This window comes from Pseudonaja textilis, unplaced genomic scaffold (genome assembly GCF_049901715.1).
Source record: "Pseudonaja textilis isolate UNSWEBS1 unplaced genomic scaffold, rPseTex1.2 PTEXSCF22, whole genome shotgun sequence".
Lineage (NCBI taxonomy): Eukaryota > Metazoa > Chordata > Lepidosauria > Squamata > Elapidae > Pseudonaja > Pseudonaja textilis.
In genome coordinates this window covers 712,334-730,004 of record NW_028262865.1, presented here as the reverse complement: position 1 = coordinate 730,004, position 17,671 = coordinate 712,334, and the positions used below count along the sequence as shown (strand labels likewise).

Below are 17,671 nucleotides of genomic sequence, written 5' to 3'. Positions count from 1 at the left end.
GGGAGGTCATCTAGCCCAACCCCCTGCTCCAGCAGGAGCCCCTGACAGAATCATACAGCTGGAAGGGACCTGGGAAGTCATGTAGTCCAGCCCTCTGCTCTTCCCCTCCCCAATGGCAGGAAGGATGGGGGGGGGGGAATTCTCAGCCGCATCTCAACAGCCAAAGGAAGGGAAAAGTCTTGCTCCAATGCCTAGAAATCACGTGAGTGGAAAGAAAAGGAGAGAGGAAAAGAGCCCCCCCCACCTTACACAAACAAACACACACACACACACACACAAAAAACACACCAGGAGCCCAGCAACAGGAAACAGGCGGGTTTCCTCTGTCTCTTCTTCAAAGCCCAACGGCCGCTTCCCTCCCCCCCCAAGCCTCTCTCCCAAAAGCCAGAGGTCATCTAGCCTGACCCCCCTGCTCCAGCAGGAGACATAAGAGAATCTAAGAGTTGGGAAGGGACCTGGGAGCTCATCCAGCCCAACCCCCACCCTGCCTCGCACAGGTGACTTCCAGGAGGACGGAAAGGAGGCTCAGAGATCATCTAGCCGGACCCCCCCACCCGCTCCAGCAGGAGATATAAGAGACTCCTAAGAGTTGGGAAGGCACCTAGGAGGTCATCCAGCCCAACCCTCTGCCCCAGCAGAATTACTGAATCAGAGTCGGGAGGGGCCTCAGAGGTCTTCTAGTCCAACCCCCCTGCTCAAGGCGGAGACCCTTAACAGAAGAACTCTTGGAAGGGAACCTCAGAAGTCAACTAATCCACCCCCCTCCCCTTGCTCAAAGAGGAGACCTTAACAGAATCACAGCATGGGAAGGGTCCTCGGAGGTGCTCTAGTCCAACCTCCCCCTTCTCAAGCAGGAGACTCAATACCATGCCAGACAAAGGGCTCTCCAATCTCTGCATTAAAAAAACCCTCCAGCGATGGAGCTCCCCCAACTTCTGGTGGCGAGCAGTTCCACAGGCTAAGGCTCCTCCCTGTGGGGATGTTTCCTCTTCATTGCAGGTTGCTTCTCTCCTGGATCAGTTTCCATCCGTTGCTTCTGGTCCTGCCTTCTGGTCACACACACACACACACACACACACACACACACACGGGTTTGTAAATGGAGGAGGAGGAGGAAGAAGAAGGGGAGGAAGAGGAATGATAAATAGATGGATGAATGGATGGATGGATAGAAACAGAGATAGATGATACAAATAGATAGATAGACAGACAGACAGACAGACAGACATAGATAGATAGATAGATAGATAGATAGATAGATAGACAGACAGACAGAAAGAGATAAAGATAGATGGATAGAGATCGATAGAGACCGATATAGATAGATATAGATAAAGATAGATGGATACAGATAGTTATAGTGTTAGCTAGATAGATAGATAAATAGATGGATAGAAATTAGAGAGAGACAGATAAAGAGATAGGTGGATGGATGGACAGACAGATATAAATAGATATAGATAGATAGATAGATAGATAGATAGATAGATAGATAGATAGATAGATGAAGATAGATGGATAGAGATATATTGTTAGATAGATACACAGAGATAGATAGATGGATAAAGATTAGAGATAGAGATAAAGAGATAGGTGGGTGGATGGATGGATGGAGATCGATATATAGAGAGATAGATAAATTGATGTAGAGAAAGATGTAGAGATAGAAATATATAGATGAAGATAGAAGATGGATAGAGCTAGAGCTAGATATATAGTGTTAGCTCGCTAGCTAGAGAAAGATCAATGGACAGAGAGAGAGAGAGAGAGAGAGGTGGATAGATAGATATAGGTAGATATAGACATACATACATACATAACACATGAAGTAAGTAATACCACCATTTCAGGGAATAACATAACTGCCCAGCCGATGGTTTAAATGTACTTTTATTTCCAAGAAGTAGATTCCAGAGGAAAAACATTATCCCGGGGGGGCAAACAAGATTCCAGTCTCCACCCCCCAAAAAAACCCCTTTCCATCTTTTTCATCCGGAGATTTTTGCTTCTCCTTGAAACAGACCCCACAAAAAGGACCTCATCAACAGTGTGGTACAACTCGACAAAACTTGGGGCTTGGAAGTTTGAAAGACGGGCTAGCGGTCTCTCAACTTCTCTCCTCTTGGGTGGGATTCTCCCGGTTTGGACCCGTTCGGACCCGAACCGCTGGCTCCGGCAATCAGCGAGCAAGCCGGTTCGCTCCGACAAGCAAGTGGGCTAAGCTCTTTCCTGGGCTTTGATTGCGTCTTTCATGAGAGCCCAGCGGATTCTCGTGTGCGGAGCGGAGCACCCGCTCCCCCGAAACCGGGTTGTCTCGCCGCTTGAATCGCATTGCAGGCTCGCCCTGTCCCGGAGGGAGAGGGAGGAGAGGGCGAACCAAGTTGCGCGAGCAACAGGGCCCGTCGTGCCAGCAGCTTCGACTCGCGAGAGGAGACGGGTCCTGGTAGGCGCACCCCTGCGAGTCCACACCGTTTGACTTGTCCACTGGCGGAGTCAAGCGGCACACGCGTGTCTCCGCTGGGCTAGCGCTTGGGGCAAATTGAGCGCTCCCCCTGTTTGAAGGGGACCCACTAGAGCGGCTGGATTCTTCCATGACATCGGCCGGGAAGCAGGGGAGTCGTCTCTCACCACACCCACCACAGAGACGATTCGCAACACCGACTCCCCAGCCGGATGTCCCCTGCTGCACTTTGGCCATTGCCTACGGACAGAGGCCCGAGCAAATCTCACCGCCCGGATAGCTGCTTCCCCCCCACCCCCCCGTGGCAGCTCGCTAGCCACGCAGGGGAGACGGCAATACACCGCATGCACACAGATCTACGTGTATTCCCCCCCGGCGGCCATCGCCGGGGAGGGAGGGAAGAAGCGACCATCCGAAAAGGAGAGGAAGGAACTCCCGAAAACAATCCATCCGTCAACTCGGAAAGCATTCTTGGCCTGCTCTTGAGTGGCCATAAGAAGGAGGGGCGGAGAGGGAGACGGGACGGAGCAGTTTGGTTGCAACCCCCAGAAGCTCCTTCCACCCATCCCGTCCTCCAGACTGAGTCCCAGGTGACCAAGAGCCGGACGGAGAGGCGTGTTTCCTACCGCCCCGGGAAAAGTCCTTCGGTTGGAGAAGGTGATTTATGACCTGTGATCTCTTCTGATTCATGGAGGAGCAGAGAGGCGGCGCCCAGACTTGGCAGGAAAAGGGGGTGGGGCCGGGGTGGAGGAAGGAAGGAAAAGAAAGGAAAAAGAAAGGAAAAGAAAGGAAAAAGAAAGAAAAAGGGGGAATAAAAAGGAAGGAAGGAACAGAAGGAAGGAAGGAAGGAAAGGCGGGTGGGTGGAGAGGAAGGAAGGAAGGAAGGAAAGGCAGGTGGGTGGGAAAGAAGGAAGAAGGAAAGTGGGAGTAAAAAGGAAGGAAGGAAAGAAACTAAGAAAGGCAAAAGACAGAAACAAGAAGAAAGAAAAGGAGTGAAAAGGAAGGATTGGAAGGAAGGAAAGACAAAAGAAAGAAAAAAGAAAAAGAAAAGGGAGTTAAAAAGGAAGGAAGGAAGGAAGGAAGGAATAGAAGGAAGGAAGGAACAAAAAGAGGGAGGGTGGGAAAAGAAGGAAAGTGGGAGTAAAAAGGAAGAAAGGAAAGAAACTAAAAAGGCAAAAGAAAGAAACAAGGATAAAAGAAGGAAGGAAAGAAGGAAGGAACGGAAGGAAGGAAGGAAGGAAAGGCGGGTGGGTGGAAAGGAAGGAAGGAAGGAACGAAAAGGAGGTGGGAAAGAAGGAAGAAGGGAAGTGGAAGTAAAACGGAAGGAAGGAAAGAAACTAAGAAAGGCAAAAGAAAGAAACAAGGAGAAAGAAAGAAAAGGGGGAGTGAAAAGGAAAGAGAAGGAACAGAAGGAAGGAATGGTGGGTGGAAAGGAAGGAAGGAAGGAAGGAGAGAAGAAGGAAGGAACAAAAGGGAGGGAGGGGAAGAACAAAGAAGGAAAGTGGGCGTAAAAAGGAAGGAAGGAAGGAAGGAAGAAACCCCAAAAAGGAAAAAGGAGAAAAGAAAGGGGAGTAAAAAGGAAGGCAAGAAAGAAGGAAGGAAAAGAGGGTGGACGGGAAGTAAGGAAGGAAGGAAGAAGGGAGGGAAGGTCATAGGCTGGCAGGAAATTACAGAGGGCCGAGCCGACCGCCCTTGGGGAAAGTGCTCCTAATAAATCATTGCATTTCTTTCGATACTTGGCTGGAGGCTCATGAATTCATTCGGGCGTCCGTCGGAACCCTGGACATTCTCTCAAAATTTATCCTTGAATTCTTTGATCCGCTTCAATGGTTTGGACAACAGGTTTGATTTGTCGGGATCTTCTGGGATGACATACGGCTCCCCTTGATTCTCCTTGGTGATCTCCTCCACCATCTTCATCAGCTTGTCGACCTGCTCCTCCCGCTGCCCCCTCGGCCTTGTTGTTGAACCCGCAAGCGATGGTTGCACTTCTTCATCAACTTACACAGATCTTTGTTCTTGGCCTCGCCGACGTACGCCTCCAGGTCGTCGCCTCCCAGGTCCTCCTTGCAGGTGAACAGGATGATAGTCCGGGAGGCGGACTTGTCCCGAAGAGTTTCCAGACCTGCTTGGCGGCGGCCGCTCTTCGGCAGTGAAGCGCCCCACCTGGGTGACCAAAATGAAGGCGTGGATACCGGTGCGGCACATCTGACGGCAGCTTTCGAGCTGCTTTTCCAGGGAGGTCTCCGTCATTTCGGCGTCGAACAGAGCGGGCGTGTCAAGGATGGAAATTGACTTCCCTTCCAAGTTCCCTGCGACCTTTGACACTCAAGGGTGGTGGTCTTGGCCGCCAATAGGGACTCGAACGCCGGTCGGCCGAGGATGGTGTTGCCTGTCGCACTCTTCCCGCCGCCAGATTTCCCGACCAGGATGAGCCGGAGTTCGGCATTGTCCCCTGGGAGTTTGAAAAGACAGACAGACGGCATTAGGGCGGAGTGTAGTTACACCACTGGAATGGAATTCAGGGCATGGATTCAACGGGTGGAGAGAGAGAGATGACAGACAGACAGACAGATAGATAGATATACAGACAGACAGATGGATAGAGATAGAGATGGATAGAGATAGATAAGTAAGTAGATAGAAAGATAGGTAGGTAGACAGACAGACAGACAGATCGATCGATCGATCGATAGATAGATGATATCAATGATAGATAGATGATGGATGATATATAGATAATAGAGGTAGGTAGACAGACAGACAGACAGACATGATGTTGATGATTGATAGATAATAGATTAGATAAATAGATGATTGATGGATAGATGATGGATTGAGAGATACATAGAGATGATAGATAATATAGATAGATGATAGAAGATGATATAAGACAGATGATGTAGATGAGAGATGACGGATGGATACATGGATAATAGAGATAGATAGATTGATTGATAGATAGATAGATAGATAGATAGATAGATAGATAGATAGATAGATAGATAGATAGAGGTATAGAGATAGAGATGGATAGAAATAGATATAGACAAGTAAATGGATGGATGGATGGATGGATGGATGGATAGATAGAGAGATGGATAACGACAGATATAGATAAGTAAGTAGATAGATAGATTAGATAGATAGATCTATATCAGATAGCTGATATAGATAGATAAAGATAGATGGAGAGAGATACATAGATACAGTGTTAGCTAGATAGACAGATAGATAAATAGATGGATAGAGATTAGAGAGAGAGAGAGAGAGATAAAGAGATGAATGGATAGATGGACGGACAGATATAAATAGAGATGGATAGAGACATAGATAATACATAGATACATAGACACACAGACAGACATAGATAAATAAATAGATAGATGGAGACAGATTGATAGAGATAAATAGATAAAGATAGATAGATGATAGAGATATACAGATAGAAAGATAGATAGAAAGATAGATGGATAGAGATAGATGTGTTAGCTAGTTACACAGAGATAGATGGATAGAGATGAGAGATAGAGATAAAGAGATAGATGGATGGATGGATGGATAGATTTATAGATAGATATAAATAGATGGAGATAGAGATTGATAGAGATAGATAGATAGAGATAAAGATAGATAAATGCTGGTTTTATTTTTCGGGACCTTCCGGGATGACATACGACTCCCCTTGATTCTCCTTGGTTATCATCTCCACCATCCTCATCAGCTTGTCGACCTGCTCCTCCCGCTCGCCTCCTTTGGCCTTATTGTTGAATCCGCACAAACGATGGTTGCACTTCTCCATCAGCTTACACAGGTGTTCGTTCGTGGCCTCGCCGACGTCGTCTCCAGGTCGTCCCCTCCCAGGTCCTCTTTGCAGGTGAACAGGATGATGGTCCGGGAGGCGGACTTGTCCCCGAAAAGTTTCCAGACCTGCTTGGCAGCGGCCACGTCTTCGGTGGTGAAGCGCCCCACCTGGGTGACCAAAATGAAGGCGTGGAGACCGGTGCGGCACATCTGACGGCAGCTTTTGCGCTGCTTTTCCAGGGAGGTCTCCATCGTTTCGGCGTCGAACAGAGCGGGCGTGTCGAGGACGGAAATCGTCTTCCCCTTCCAGGTTCCCTGCGCCCTTTGACACTCGACAGTGGTGGTCTTGGCCGCCAACAGGGACTCGAATGCCGGTCGGCCAAGGATGGTGTTGCCCATCGCACTCTTCCTGCCGCCAGACTTTCCGACCAGGATGAGCTGGAGTTCGGCATCGTCCCCTGGGAGTTTGAAAAGGCAGAGAGACGGCGTTAGGGCGGAGTGTAGTTACACCGCTGGAATGGAATTCAGGGCATGGATTCAACGGGTGGAGATAAGAGAGATGATAGATAGATAGATAGATAGATAGATAGATAGATAGATATAGTTAGATAGATAGAAGTATAGAGATAGAGATGGATAGATGTTGTGATTCCGGCATCAGCTACAGGTTTTTTGAATGAAAGCTCCAGCGAGGAGGACTTGTATGAATCAGCAAGTATTAGTGATTTCAATGAAGAGGAGGAGATGAATGTTACAAGGGAGGTCACATTTGATTTGCAGGACCGGCCTGAACCTTCAACCTCCTCAGCTTCTCAATCAGGTTATCAGCCGGGAACGGCTGATAATGAGGAACTTATGGAGTCTTCAGGTGAAAGTAATAGACGATTGCTGGGTGGATGTCAGAAGCAGGCGTCTCCTTACGAGAAGAAACCAACGGGAGCACAGGAGGAGGGCAGATCAGTAATTTGACTAATTAACTGCTGCTCTATAAAGGGAGAGATGACTTTGCACCTGTCCGGAACAAAGTGTTTGTTTGCAAGGAGAACCGAAGATTTTGGCTTGGAGGATTTAAACCTGAAATATCTTGTTGGGACTTGGATTTATTTCGTTGGAACCATTAACCTGGACTATCTTGTGGAGGCTATCTACAGCTGTTATCTGTGAAGATTCCTGTTTGCTGCCTTTAATTGCGAGGACTGTTGCTTTCAGCCTTATCTGTTTATTTTGGAAGGTGGGACATAACATTATTGTTCCGGACCACAAACAAACCATCTTTCAGGTAAGACAGACTTATAAATCATCTGCTGCGTGTGACCAGTCGAGAGGAATATGTTTGCAGCGTCTTTGTGAGACCAGAAAATTTTGTTGCCTGACAGAGTCCGGGAAGTCTGCCAAAAAATTGATTAATTTCTGTTTTGCCTGATAAGAGTCCGGGAAGTCTGCCAAAAGACTGTACAACTGTGCTAATTTATTTTTTTTGAATTCGGTTTTGTTTACATTGAATATTTTGAGTTTTGAAACTTCGTCTGCTCATCTGAGTTTATAGGTAAGACATTACATTTTTGCTTTCAAGCCTGAAAACAAATCATCTTTAAATCAAGATGGATACAAAAAGCTGCAGAACTTGGTCAGCAGCAGCAACAGCAAATTAATCAGCTATTGCAAAGCAATGTGACGCTTCAGAATCAGGTAACACAATTGCTGAATTATGTTTCCAGCTTACCAAGCCTGCTGCTGTTCCCCTGCCCCTCCTGTGAGGAAAAGCCCAGTATCCATGCCGGAGAAATTTTCTGGGCAAATGGACATGTTTCCGGCATTTCTGGGGCAGTGTCAATTATTTATGTCCTTGAGGCCTGAAGACTTTCCAAATGATCGGGCCAGGACGGATTCATTCTCAGCCTTTGTCTGGGCAGGCTGCTAAATGGGCTACTCCCTTGTTAATTCAAGATAGCCCATTATTGGATAACTTTCAGGGTTTTCTACAACAAATAAGGGTTATGTTTGAGAACCCAATTAAGATACAAACTGTGGATAGACGTTACGGGACATTACTCAGGGGAAACGCTCCTTCAGGAATACGTTGCAGAATTTCGGGTGCTGTGTTTGGACTCCAACTGGAACGAACCGGCTCATATGGCTGCATTCCAAGTAGGCCATGGGGAGCGATCTCCATGGACTTTCTGACACATTTACCATCTTCGTCGGGGTTCACAACAGTGCTTGTGGTAGTGGATATGCTGACTAAAATGGCCCATTTCATTCCCTGTCGGAAATTGCCATCGTCCCGCACCACGGCTCAGTTATTTTTGCAGCATATCTTTCGTCTACATGGACTGCCGGATAGAGTGGTTTCAGATCGTGGGGTCCAGTTTACGGCGCAATTTTGGAAACAGTTAATGGCGGCTTTGCAAGTGAAAGTATGTTTAGCGTCAGCGCACCATCCAGAAACTGATGGCGGGACAGAGAAGGTGATTGGGATTCTTACTCAATATTTGAGATGTTTTGTAAATTTGCGACAAAACGATTGGGCGAGATATCTCCCATTAGCAGAATTCGTGTTTAACAACTCACAGCACACCTCCACTCGTGTCACGCCATTTTTGCAAATATGGGTTATCATCCGCGTTTCTTCCCATTAACTATGATGGATTCCCGGTTCCTGAGACCCGAGAGTTTTTGGAAGAACTACACGCAGTTCGCCGTCTACTGATGCAACAATTGAACAAGGCAAAAGAAGATTATAAGCGGTTTGCAGATCGTCCCGCCGGGCAACGCCCCGTTAGCTGTGGGCGATAAAGTGTGGCTATCTACAAAACATCTGAAGGTCGATCGCCCTATTAGGAAACTTGATCATCGGTTTATTGGTCCGCTCCCGATTGAGGCAGTTGTTAACCCTGTGGCATACCGCCTCACTTTGCCGCTCCATGCGTATTCACCCCGTCTTTCATCGATCTCTCTTGATTCCCGATTCTTCTGATTGTCGCTCTACATGACTCTGCTGAAACGATTCCGCTATCATCGCCCCTGAGAAGGCTGCTGTTGACGATACGGTGGTCAGCGCCCTTGATTCCCGCTGGCTCAAGGGTCGATTCCAGTACTTGGTCGGGAGGAGAGTAGATGATTCGAGGTTTGTTCCTGGACGGATGCGCCTACATTTCATGCTCCGGATCTGCTTCGAGACTTTCATGCACGCTTCCCTTCGAACCGCATCCGGATCGCCAGACCCGGGGAAGGGCCCTGCGGTGAGGGATAGTGTTGTGATTCCGGCATCAGCTACAGGTTTTTTGAATGAAAGCTCCAGCGAGGAGGACTTGTATGAATCAGCAAGTATTAGTGATTTCAATGAAGAGGAGGAGACGAATGTTACAAGGGAGGTCACATTTGATTTGCAGGATCGCCTGAACCTTCAACCTCCTCGGCTTCTCAATCAGGTTATCAGCCGGGAACGGCTGATAATGAGGAACTTATGGAGTCTTCAGGTGAAAGTAATAATTTAGACGATTGCTGGGTGGATGTCAGAAGCAGGCGCCTTCACGAGAAGAAACCAACGGAGCACAGGAGGAGGGCAGATCAGTAATTAGACTAATTAGCTGCTGCTCTATAAAGGGAGAGGGATGACTCTGCACTCTGTCCGGAACAAACTGTTTGCAAGGAGAACCGAAGATTTTGGCTTGGAGGATTTAAACCTGAAATATCTTGTTGGGACTTGGATTTATTTCGTTGGAACTATTAACTTGGACTATCTTGTGGAGGCTAACTACAGCTGTTATCAGTGAAGATTCCTGGTTGCTGCCTTTATTTGCGAGGACTGCTGCTTTCAGCCTTATCTGTTTATTTTGGAAGGTGGGACATAACAGATAGAGATATAGATAAGTAAGTAGATAGGTAGGTAGGTAGGTAGGTAGGTAGATAGATAGATAGATTAGATAGACAGATATAGATAAATTGATAAAGACAGATAGATGATATAGATAGATAAAGATAGCTGGATAGAGAGAGATACATAGATACAATGTTAGCTAGATAGACAGATAAATAGATGGATAGAGATTAGAGATAGAGATAAAGAGATGGATGGATGGATGGATGGATGGATGGACGGACAGATATAAATAGAGATGGATAAGAGATAAAGATAATACATAAATACATAGATAGAGACAGACAGACATAGATAGATCGATGGAGACAGAGATTGATAGAGATAGATAGAAAGATAGAAAGAAAGATAGATGGATAGAGATAGATATGTTAGCTAGATACACAGAGATGGATAGAGATGAGAGAGAGATTTAGAGATAAAGAGATAGGTGGATGGATGAATGGATGGATGGATAGATATATAGACAGACATAGATAGATAAATAGATGGAGATAGAGATTGATAGAGATAAAGATAGATAAATGCTGGTTTGATTTCTCGGGACCTTCCGGGATGACATACGGCTCCCCTTGATTCTCCTTGGTGATCTCCACCACCATCCTCATTAGCTTGTCGACCTGCTCCTCCCGCTCGCCTCCCTCGGCCTTGTTGTTGAATCCGCACAAGCGACGGTTGCACTTCTCCATCAGCTTACACAGGTGTTTGTTCTTGGCCTCGCTGACGTACGTCTCCAGGTCGTCCCCTCCCAGGTCCTCCTTGCAGGTGAACAGAATGATAGTTCGGGAGGCGGATTTGTCCCCGAAGAGTTTCTGGACCTGCTTGGCGGCGGCCACGTCTTCAGCAGTGAAGCGCCCCACCTGGGTGACCAAAATGAAGGTGTGGAGACCGGTGCAGCACATCTGACGGCAGCTTTCGAGATGCTTTTCCAGGGAGGTCTCCGTCTTTTCGGCGTCGAACAGAGCGGGTGTGTCGAGGACGGAAATCGTCTTCCTCTTCCAGGTTCCCTGCGCCCTTTGACACTCGACCGTGGTGGTCTTGGCCGCCAACAGGGACTCGAACGCCGGTCGGCCGAGGATGGTGTTGCCCGTCGCACTCTTCCCACCGCCAGACTTTCCAACCAGGATGAGCCGGAATTCGGCATCGTCCCCTGGGAGTTTGAAAAGACAGAGAGACGGCGTTAGGGCAGAGTGTAGTTACACCGCTGGAATGGAATTCAGGGCATGGATTCAACGGGTGGAGAGAGAGAGATAGATAGATAGATAGATAGATAGATAGATAGATAGATATACAGAGAGACAGACAGACAGATGGATAGAGATAGATAAGTAAGTAAATAGATAGATAGATGGATGGATGGATAGATGGATGGATGGATATACAGAGAGACAGACAGACAGATGTATAGAGATAGAGATGGATAGAGATAGATAAGTAAGTAAATGGATGGATGGATGTATAGATAGATAGATAAGTAGATAGATAGATAGATAGATAGATAGATAGATAGATAGATAGATAGATAGATAGATAGATAGATAGATAGATAGATAGAGGTAGGTGGATGGATGATATTGATGATAGTTTGACGATAGACAAAGATAGAGGGTAGTAGATAGATATATAAATAGATGGATGGATAGATAGTGAGAATTAACCAGTGGAACAGCTTGCCACTAGACTTGTGGCTCTCCCATCTCTTTTTAGAAGAGACCGGAGAGGCACTTGGTCTGAAATGGTATTGGGTCTTCTGCTTTGGGCAGGGGCTGGGCTAGATGACCTCCGCGGTCCTCCCTCATTTTGTCCTCCTGCTCGAGCCAGGGGTCGGGCTAGAAGGCCTCCGAGGTTCCTTTCCAGGATTCTAGGATTCGGTCTCGTGCTCATGCAGGGGGCTAGACTAGATGACCTCCGAGGTCCCATTCCATGCCCTGCTTCAACAGCCACTCCCCCGAGGCCAAGCGTCCCCCTGTGGTGCCCCTCACCGTCTTCCTTGGCTTCGGCCCCTCGCTGGTCCTCCATGGGCCCCTGAAAGGGAAGCAAGGAGCAGGTCAGAGAGGAGGCAGGGCAGCCATTTTGTCTGGAAGGGTCGGCCATCTTAGATACCCCAAGAGCCACACCGGTCCTAACCGGAAGCCCCCCCCCCCTCCCCGTCCCGTCCCCATTCCATTCTGGAGCTGACTGGAAGTCCAGGTCCTCCACCATAGAGTCTCCTCCTAGCCCGGCGTCCTTTTTTTTTTTTCCCCTTCTGCCGTCCAGAAGGCTGGTTTCTCCCCACCCACACACCATAGAGTCTCTTCCTAGCATGGCATCCTCCCCCCACTTCGGCTGTCCAGAAGGCCGGTTCCCACCACCACCACCATACAGTCTCCTGCTAGCACCCAGAGGAGGAAAGAAGGAAAGGAAAGGAAAGGAAAGAAAGGAAAGGAAAGAAGGAAAGGAAAGGAAAGGAGGAAAGAAGGAACGGAAAGCAGGAAAGGAAAGGAGGGAAAGGAGGAAAGAAGGAGAGGAAAGAAAGAAAGGAAGAAAGAAGGAACGGAAAACAGGAAAGGAGAGGAGGAAAGAAGGAAAGGAAAGGGGGAAAGAAGGAAATGAAAGGAGGAAAGAAGGAGAGGAAAGGAAAGGAAAGGAAAGGAGGAAAGGAAAGGAAGGGAAAGGAGGGAAGAAGGAAAGGAAGAAGGAAGGAGGGAGGGAGGGGAGGAAGGAAAAAAAAGGGAGGGTAAAGCGAAGAACCCAAAAGGGGAAAGTCTCCTCCTTCCCAGCCCATTCTACAGACCCCCCAGTCCAAAGGGACCCTGAAGGACATCTAGCCCAACTCCCCCCCCTGAACAGCCCTCCCCCTCCCCACCCCTCAAGCAGTCCTATAGACCCCTGGCAGAATCAGAGTGTCACAGAGTTGGAAAGGGTCCCTGGAGGTCAGCTAGCCCCCCGCCCACCCACCCCCAATTCCCTTTCGGACTGCCCAAACTCCCCTCTCCTCCCCCTCTTGAGGCCAGGAATGGGGGGCTTTTGTCCGGAGAATGGGGAGGGGGATCGTTGGGGCGAAAGTGAAGCCCCTCCCTCCCTCCCACTTTGGAGACACTTTGCAGCCCCTCCCCTTCTTCTTCCCGCCCCAGCGCCCCCATGGGAAGGAGGAGGGAATTTGGGGGGAGGGCTGGGCAGTCCCGTTAGTGGAACCTCCACCCCCCACCCTCCTCCTCCTCCCCCTTTGCCTGCGGGAGGGGGACTTAGGAGGGAGGGAGAGAGAGCAACCTGAGTTCCTCCTTCGGGGATGGGAGGGGGAGGACTCTCCGCGACCCCGCTGCTTCTCTTGAGGGGCCACCAGAGCTCCTCCAGTCGCTCCTCCGTCTCTCCCCGCCCCGATCGCCATGCAGAACTGAAGTTGGGAGCGCCCAAAGGGGGGAGGAGAGACTCCCAGCATCCCAGCTCCTCCCCCATTTGGCTACTTTCTCTTTCTCTTCCTCTCTCTCTCCCTCACACTGTCCCTTTCTCTCTTTCTCTTCCTTCCTCTTTCTCTCTCCCCTCACTCTTTCTCACTCCCTTTCTCTCTTACTGTTTCTCTCCCTCAGTCTTTCTCTTTCTCTCCCTCGTCTTTCTCTCTCTTCCTTACATTCTTTCTCTCTCCCCTTTCTCTCCCTCACTCTTCCTCTCTCTCTCCCTCACTCTCTTCATCTCCTTCTCTCCCTCACACTGTCCCTTTCTCTCTTTCTCTTCCTTCCTCTTTCTCTCTCCCTCACACTCTTTCTCACTCCTTTCTCTCCTCCCTCGTTCTCTCCCCCGTTCTCTCCCTCACACTCTTCCTCTCTTTCTCCCCCTCATACTTTCTCTTTCTCTCCATTGCACTTTTTCTCTCCCCTTTCTCCCTTTCTCTCCCTCGCTCTTTCTCTCCCCCTCACTCTTTCTCACTCCCTTTCTCTCTTACTGTTTCTCTCCCTCAGTCTTTCTCTTTCTCTCCCTCGTCTTTCTCTCTCTTCCTTACATTCTTTCTCTCTCCCCTTTCTCTCCCTCACTCTTCCTCTCTCTCCCCTCACTCTCTTCATCTCCTTCTCTCCCTCACAGTCCCTTTCTCTCTTTCTCTTCCTTCCTCTTTCTCTCTCCCCTCACTCTTTCTCACTCCCTTTCTCTCTTACTGTTTCTCTCCCTCAGTCTTTCTCTTTCTCTCCCTCGTCTTTCTCTCTCTTCCTTACATTCTTTCTCTCTCCCTTTCTCTCCCTCACTCTTCCTCTCTCTCTCCCTCACTCTCTTCATCTCCTTCTCTCCCTCACACTGTCCCTTTCTCTCTTTCTCTTCCTTCCTCTTTCTCTCTCCCTCACACTCTTTCTCACTCCCTTTCTCTCCTCCCTTGTTCTCTCCCCCGTTCTCTCCCTCACACTCTTCCTCTCTTTCTCCCCCTCATACTTTCTCTTTCTCTCCATTGCACTTTTTCTCTCCCCCTTTCTCCCTTTCTCTCCCTCGCTCTTTCTCTCCCTCACACTCTTTCTTTCTCTCTTTCTCTCCCTCCCTCCCCTCCCTCCCACTTCCGGGGAGACCCCTCCCCAAACACGAGGTGGGTCAGAGTCCCGACCCAAAAGAGGCTTGGGCGGCCGTGGAGGGGATTGTTGGACTAGAGGACCTCCGAGGGCCCCCTTCCAACTCTTCTTCTGTCATCCCGCTCCCTGCCTGGGTTTCCTTCGGAGGAAAGGGAGCCAAAGGAGGCCAAGATCAGAAAAAGAAGAGAAGGAAGGACAAGAGAGTCGCAAGGGGACGTCAGAGGTCATCTAGTCCACCCCCCCCTCCGCTAAACACCGTCTTCCCCTCCCGTCACGGCTTCCAAACGAACAAAGCTCCGGGTTTGGTTGGATGGCCAGAGGGCGTCAAACCCGTCCGGCTTGGTCCCCTTTTCCCAGCTACTCCCAGGAGTAAAACGCAACGCTACTACTCCGCCAGCCACTTCTTCCAGCCTGGCCTCTCTGCGCCTGCGCGAACTGGAAGCGGCGCGGGTGGGGGGGGGGACAGGGGGGGGACGGCGAAAGCGAAAGCGGGGAAATCACGTGACTGGAGGGAAAGCGGCCGTTCCCCCGTTTTCTTTCCTCTTCTTTTCCTGCCAGGGGAGCCTCGCCCTCCGCCCCGGCCGCCCCGAGGTCATCTAGTCTGACCCCCCCGGTTTGCTCTGACAGAAGAATAAGTGGAAGGGATCTCAGAGGTCAAATAGTCTGACCCCCTGCCCGAGCAGGAGACCCTGACAGAAGAAGAGTGGGAAGGGAGCTTTGGAGATCATCTAGTCCGACCCCTCTTCAAACAAGAGACCGTTACAGAGTGAGAAAGCTGGATGGGATCCAGGAAGGTCTTCTAGTCTAACCCCGTCCTCAACAGCGGGAGACCCTTCAAGAGAATTAGAGACTTGGAAGGGATCTGGGAGGTCATCTAGTCCAACCCGCTGCCCAAGCAGGAGACCCTGACAGAATCATAATGGGAAGCGAGCTCGGAGGTCATCTAGTCCGACCCACTGCTCGAAGCGGACACCCTGGGGGGAATAAAGAGTGGGAAGGGACCTTGGAGGTCAAATAGTCGGACCTTCCCACATTTTCCCCTCCCCCCCGCTCCTCGGATAACTCCTCCGCCCTCCTCCGACTGGTGGGGGGAGGGAGGGGGAAGAGGGCGGGGCGAGCAGGCGGGGGGCGGGGCGTTTCCCCGTCGGGACTTTTACGGACATCGCAGCCCCGAGAAGCTTCGTCGCTCCGTCTTTTCGTCCGAGGAGACTCCGGTGAGAGACGGGGGAGGGGGGAGAGGAAGGAGCCGATCGGGCGGAAATTTATTCTACCTTCTTTCTTTCTTTCTTTTTTTCTATCTTTACATCTATCTATCTATCTGTCTATATATCTGTCTTCTACTGTCCTTTCTTTCCTTCTTCTACCTCCCTTTCTCTTTCTTTCTTTGTTTCTTTCTTTGTTTCTTTCTTTTTCTTTCTTTCCATTGTCTCTCTCTCTTTCTTTGTTTCCTTTCTCTCTTTGTTTCTTTCTTTCTTTCTTTCTTTCTATCTATCTATCAATCTTCTACCTTCCTTATTCCTTCTTCTACCTTCCTTTCTCTTCCTTTCTTCCTTCCTTTCTTTGTTTTCATCTATCTATCTACCTTTATCTATCTATCTACCTTTATCTATCTATCTATCTATCTATCTATCTATCTATCTATCTATCTACTTTCCTTTTCCTACCTTTCTTTCTTTCATTCTTTCTGTTTTCTTTCCATATATCTATCTATATCTATGGCTATCTGTCTTTCTTCTACCTTCCTTTCTTCCTTCCTTTCTTTCCTTCTTTCTTTCTTTCTATCTTTACATCTATCTATCTATCTTCTACCTTCCTTTCTTTCCTTCTACCTTTCTTTCTCTTTTTTCTTCTTTCTTTCTTTCCTTCTTTCTTTTTATCTGTCTTCTACCTTCCTTCCTTCCTTCCTTTCCATCTTTCTTTCTTTCTCTTCTCTACCTTTTTCTTTCTTTCTTTCTTTCTTTCAGTCCGTCTATCTATCTTTCTATCTATCTATCTATCTATCTATCTATCTATCTTCTACCTTCCTTTCTTTCCTTCTTCTACCTTCCTTTCTTCGGGGTCTTTGGGGAGGGAGATAGGGGGGTCTGGAGGGATTTAGCCCACCCCCCTCCCCATTCCGGGCCCTCCTCCCCCTCGCCAGAAGAGGGGATGTAGATCCCAGGACTTGGGGGGGGGGGAGGAGGAGGATTCCTGGGGGAGGGGCTAAGAGGCTTAGCCCCTCCCCCCGGGGATCTTCAAGGAGAGAGCGCCCCCCCCCTCCCTCCCTGGAGTCTAACTCCCCCCCCGGGGTCTTTTAGGGACGTAGATACGGTGGGGTGGGAGTCTCCTGCCTTGGGAAAACGGGTTAGACTAGATGACCTCTGAGGGTCCTTGGGCCCGCCCTCACCCCCTGGCTCTGCAAGGGGAGGGCTCACCTGCCTTACTTGTCCATTGGCACTGGGGACCCTCCCTCCCCCCCGGCCAGCCTAATGGAATAATCCAACAGAGACGACCCCCTCCCTCCCCCAAAAAACCCCCAAACCTCCCTCATTTTCCTAACCTCACCCCCCCAAAAAGACGAGGGGTGGTAGGAGGTCTAGGGCCTTGAGAAAGAAGGGGTTGGACTAGATGACCTCCGAGGGTTCCCTCCCGTCTCTGTGACTCTGTAAGGAGATTGATGTGTTGTTTTATTTTTCCACAGAAGAGAAGAGAAGAGAAGAGAAGAGAAGAAGAGAGGAAGGAAGGAGGGAAGGAAGGAAGGAAGGAAGGAAGGAAGGAAGGAAGGAAGGAAGGAAAGAAGGAAGGAAGGAAGGAAGGAAGGAAGGAAGGAAGGAGACCGAAATGGCCTACCAGTCCTTGGCTGACTCTCGCCAGGTAGGTATGGGGAGAAGAAGGGGGGTTGGTCTCAAGGGGGTCCCGGCCCTCCCTCTCCTTCCTCCCTTCCTCCCTCGTTTTCCTCTCCTTCCTGCCCCCCTTCCCTCTTTCCTCCCACCCTCCTTCCTCCCTTCCTGCCTGACCTAT

At 49.2% G+C, this 17,671-nt stretch overlaps 4 protein-coding genes across 11 annotated transcripts in view; 2 read left to right on the top strand and 2 right to left on the bottom strand.

The window, feature by feature from the left end:
• The window catches only part of LOC113453370 (GTPase IMAP family member 2-like), a 132,179-nt gene that overhangs the window by 15,290 nt on the left and 99,218 nt on the right, over positions 1-17,671 (bottom strand). The window contains exons 1-2 of one of the 2 annotated variants that reach the window (XM_087918952.1): positions 13,395-13,440; positions 12,128-12,170 (exon numbers count right to left, since the gene is read on the bottom strand). The exons of the other annotated variant lie outside the window; for it this stretch is intronic. Coding sequence (XP_087775078.1) covers positions 12,128-12,164 — 37 coding nt within the window. The 5' untranslated portion in view covers positions 12,165-12,170; positions 13,395-13,440. Of the gene's footprint in view, positions 1-12,127; positions 12,171-13,394; positions 13,441-17,671 lie in introns of those variants that run through there. 2 annotated transcript variants of the gene reach the window in all.
• Positions 1-17,671, top strand: part of LOC113453807 (GTPase IMAP family member 3-like) — a 137,203-nt gene that overhangs the window by 41,227 nt on the left and 78,305 nt on the right. The window lies entirely within an intron of this gene.
• The window catches only part of LOC113455120 (GTPase IMAP family member 9-like), a 128,652-nt gene that overhangs the window by 78,321 nt on the left and 32,660 nt on the right, over positions 1-17,671 (bottom strand). Inside the window, exon 1 of one of the 2 annotated variants that reach the window (XM_087918969.1) lies at positions 13,395-13,487. The exons of the other annotated variant lie outside the window; for it this stretch is intronic. The gene's annotated coding sequence lies outside the window, so the exon portion shown is untranslated. Of the gene's footprint in view, positions 1-13,394; positions 13,488-17,671 lie in introns of those variants that run through there. 2 annotated transcript variants of the gene reach the window in all.
• The window catches only part of LOC113454575 (GTPase IMAP family member 2-like), an 81,835-nt gene that overhangs the window by 61,525 nt on the left and 2,639 nt on the right, over positions 1-17,671 (top strand). The window contains exon 1 of one of the 4 annotated variants that reach the window (XM_087918936.1): positions 17,315-17,552. The exons of the other annotated variants lie outside the window; for them this stretch is intronic. Within the exon in view, the coding sequence (XP_087775062.1) occupies positions 17,492-17,552 (61 nt within the window). The 5' untranslated portion in view covers positions 17,315-17,491. Of the gene's footprint in view, positions 1-17,314; positions 17,553-17,671 lie in introns of those variants that run through there. 4 annotated transcript variants of the gene reach the window in all.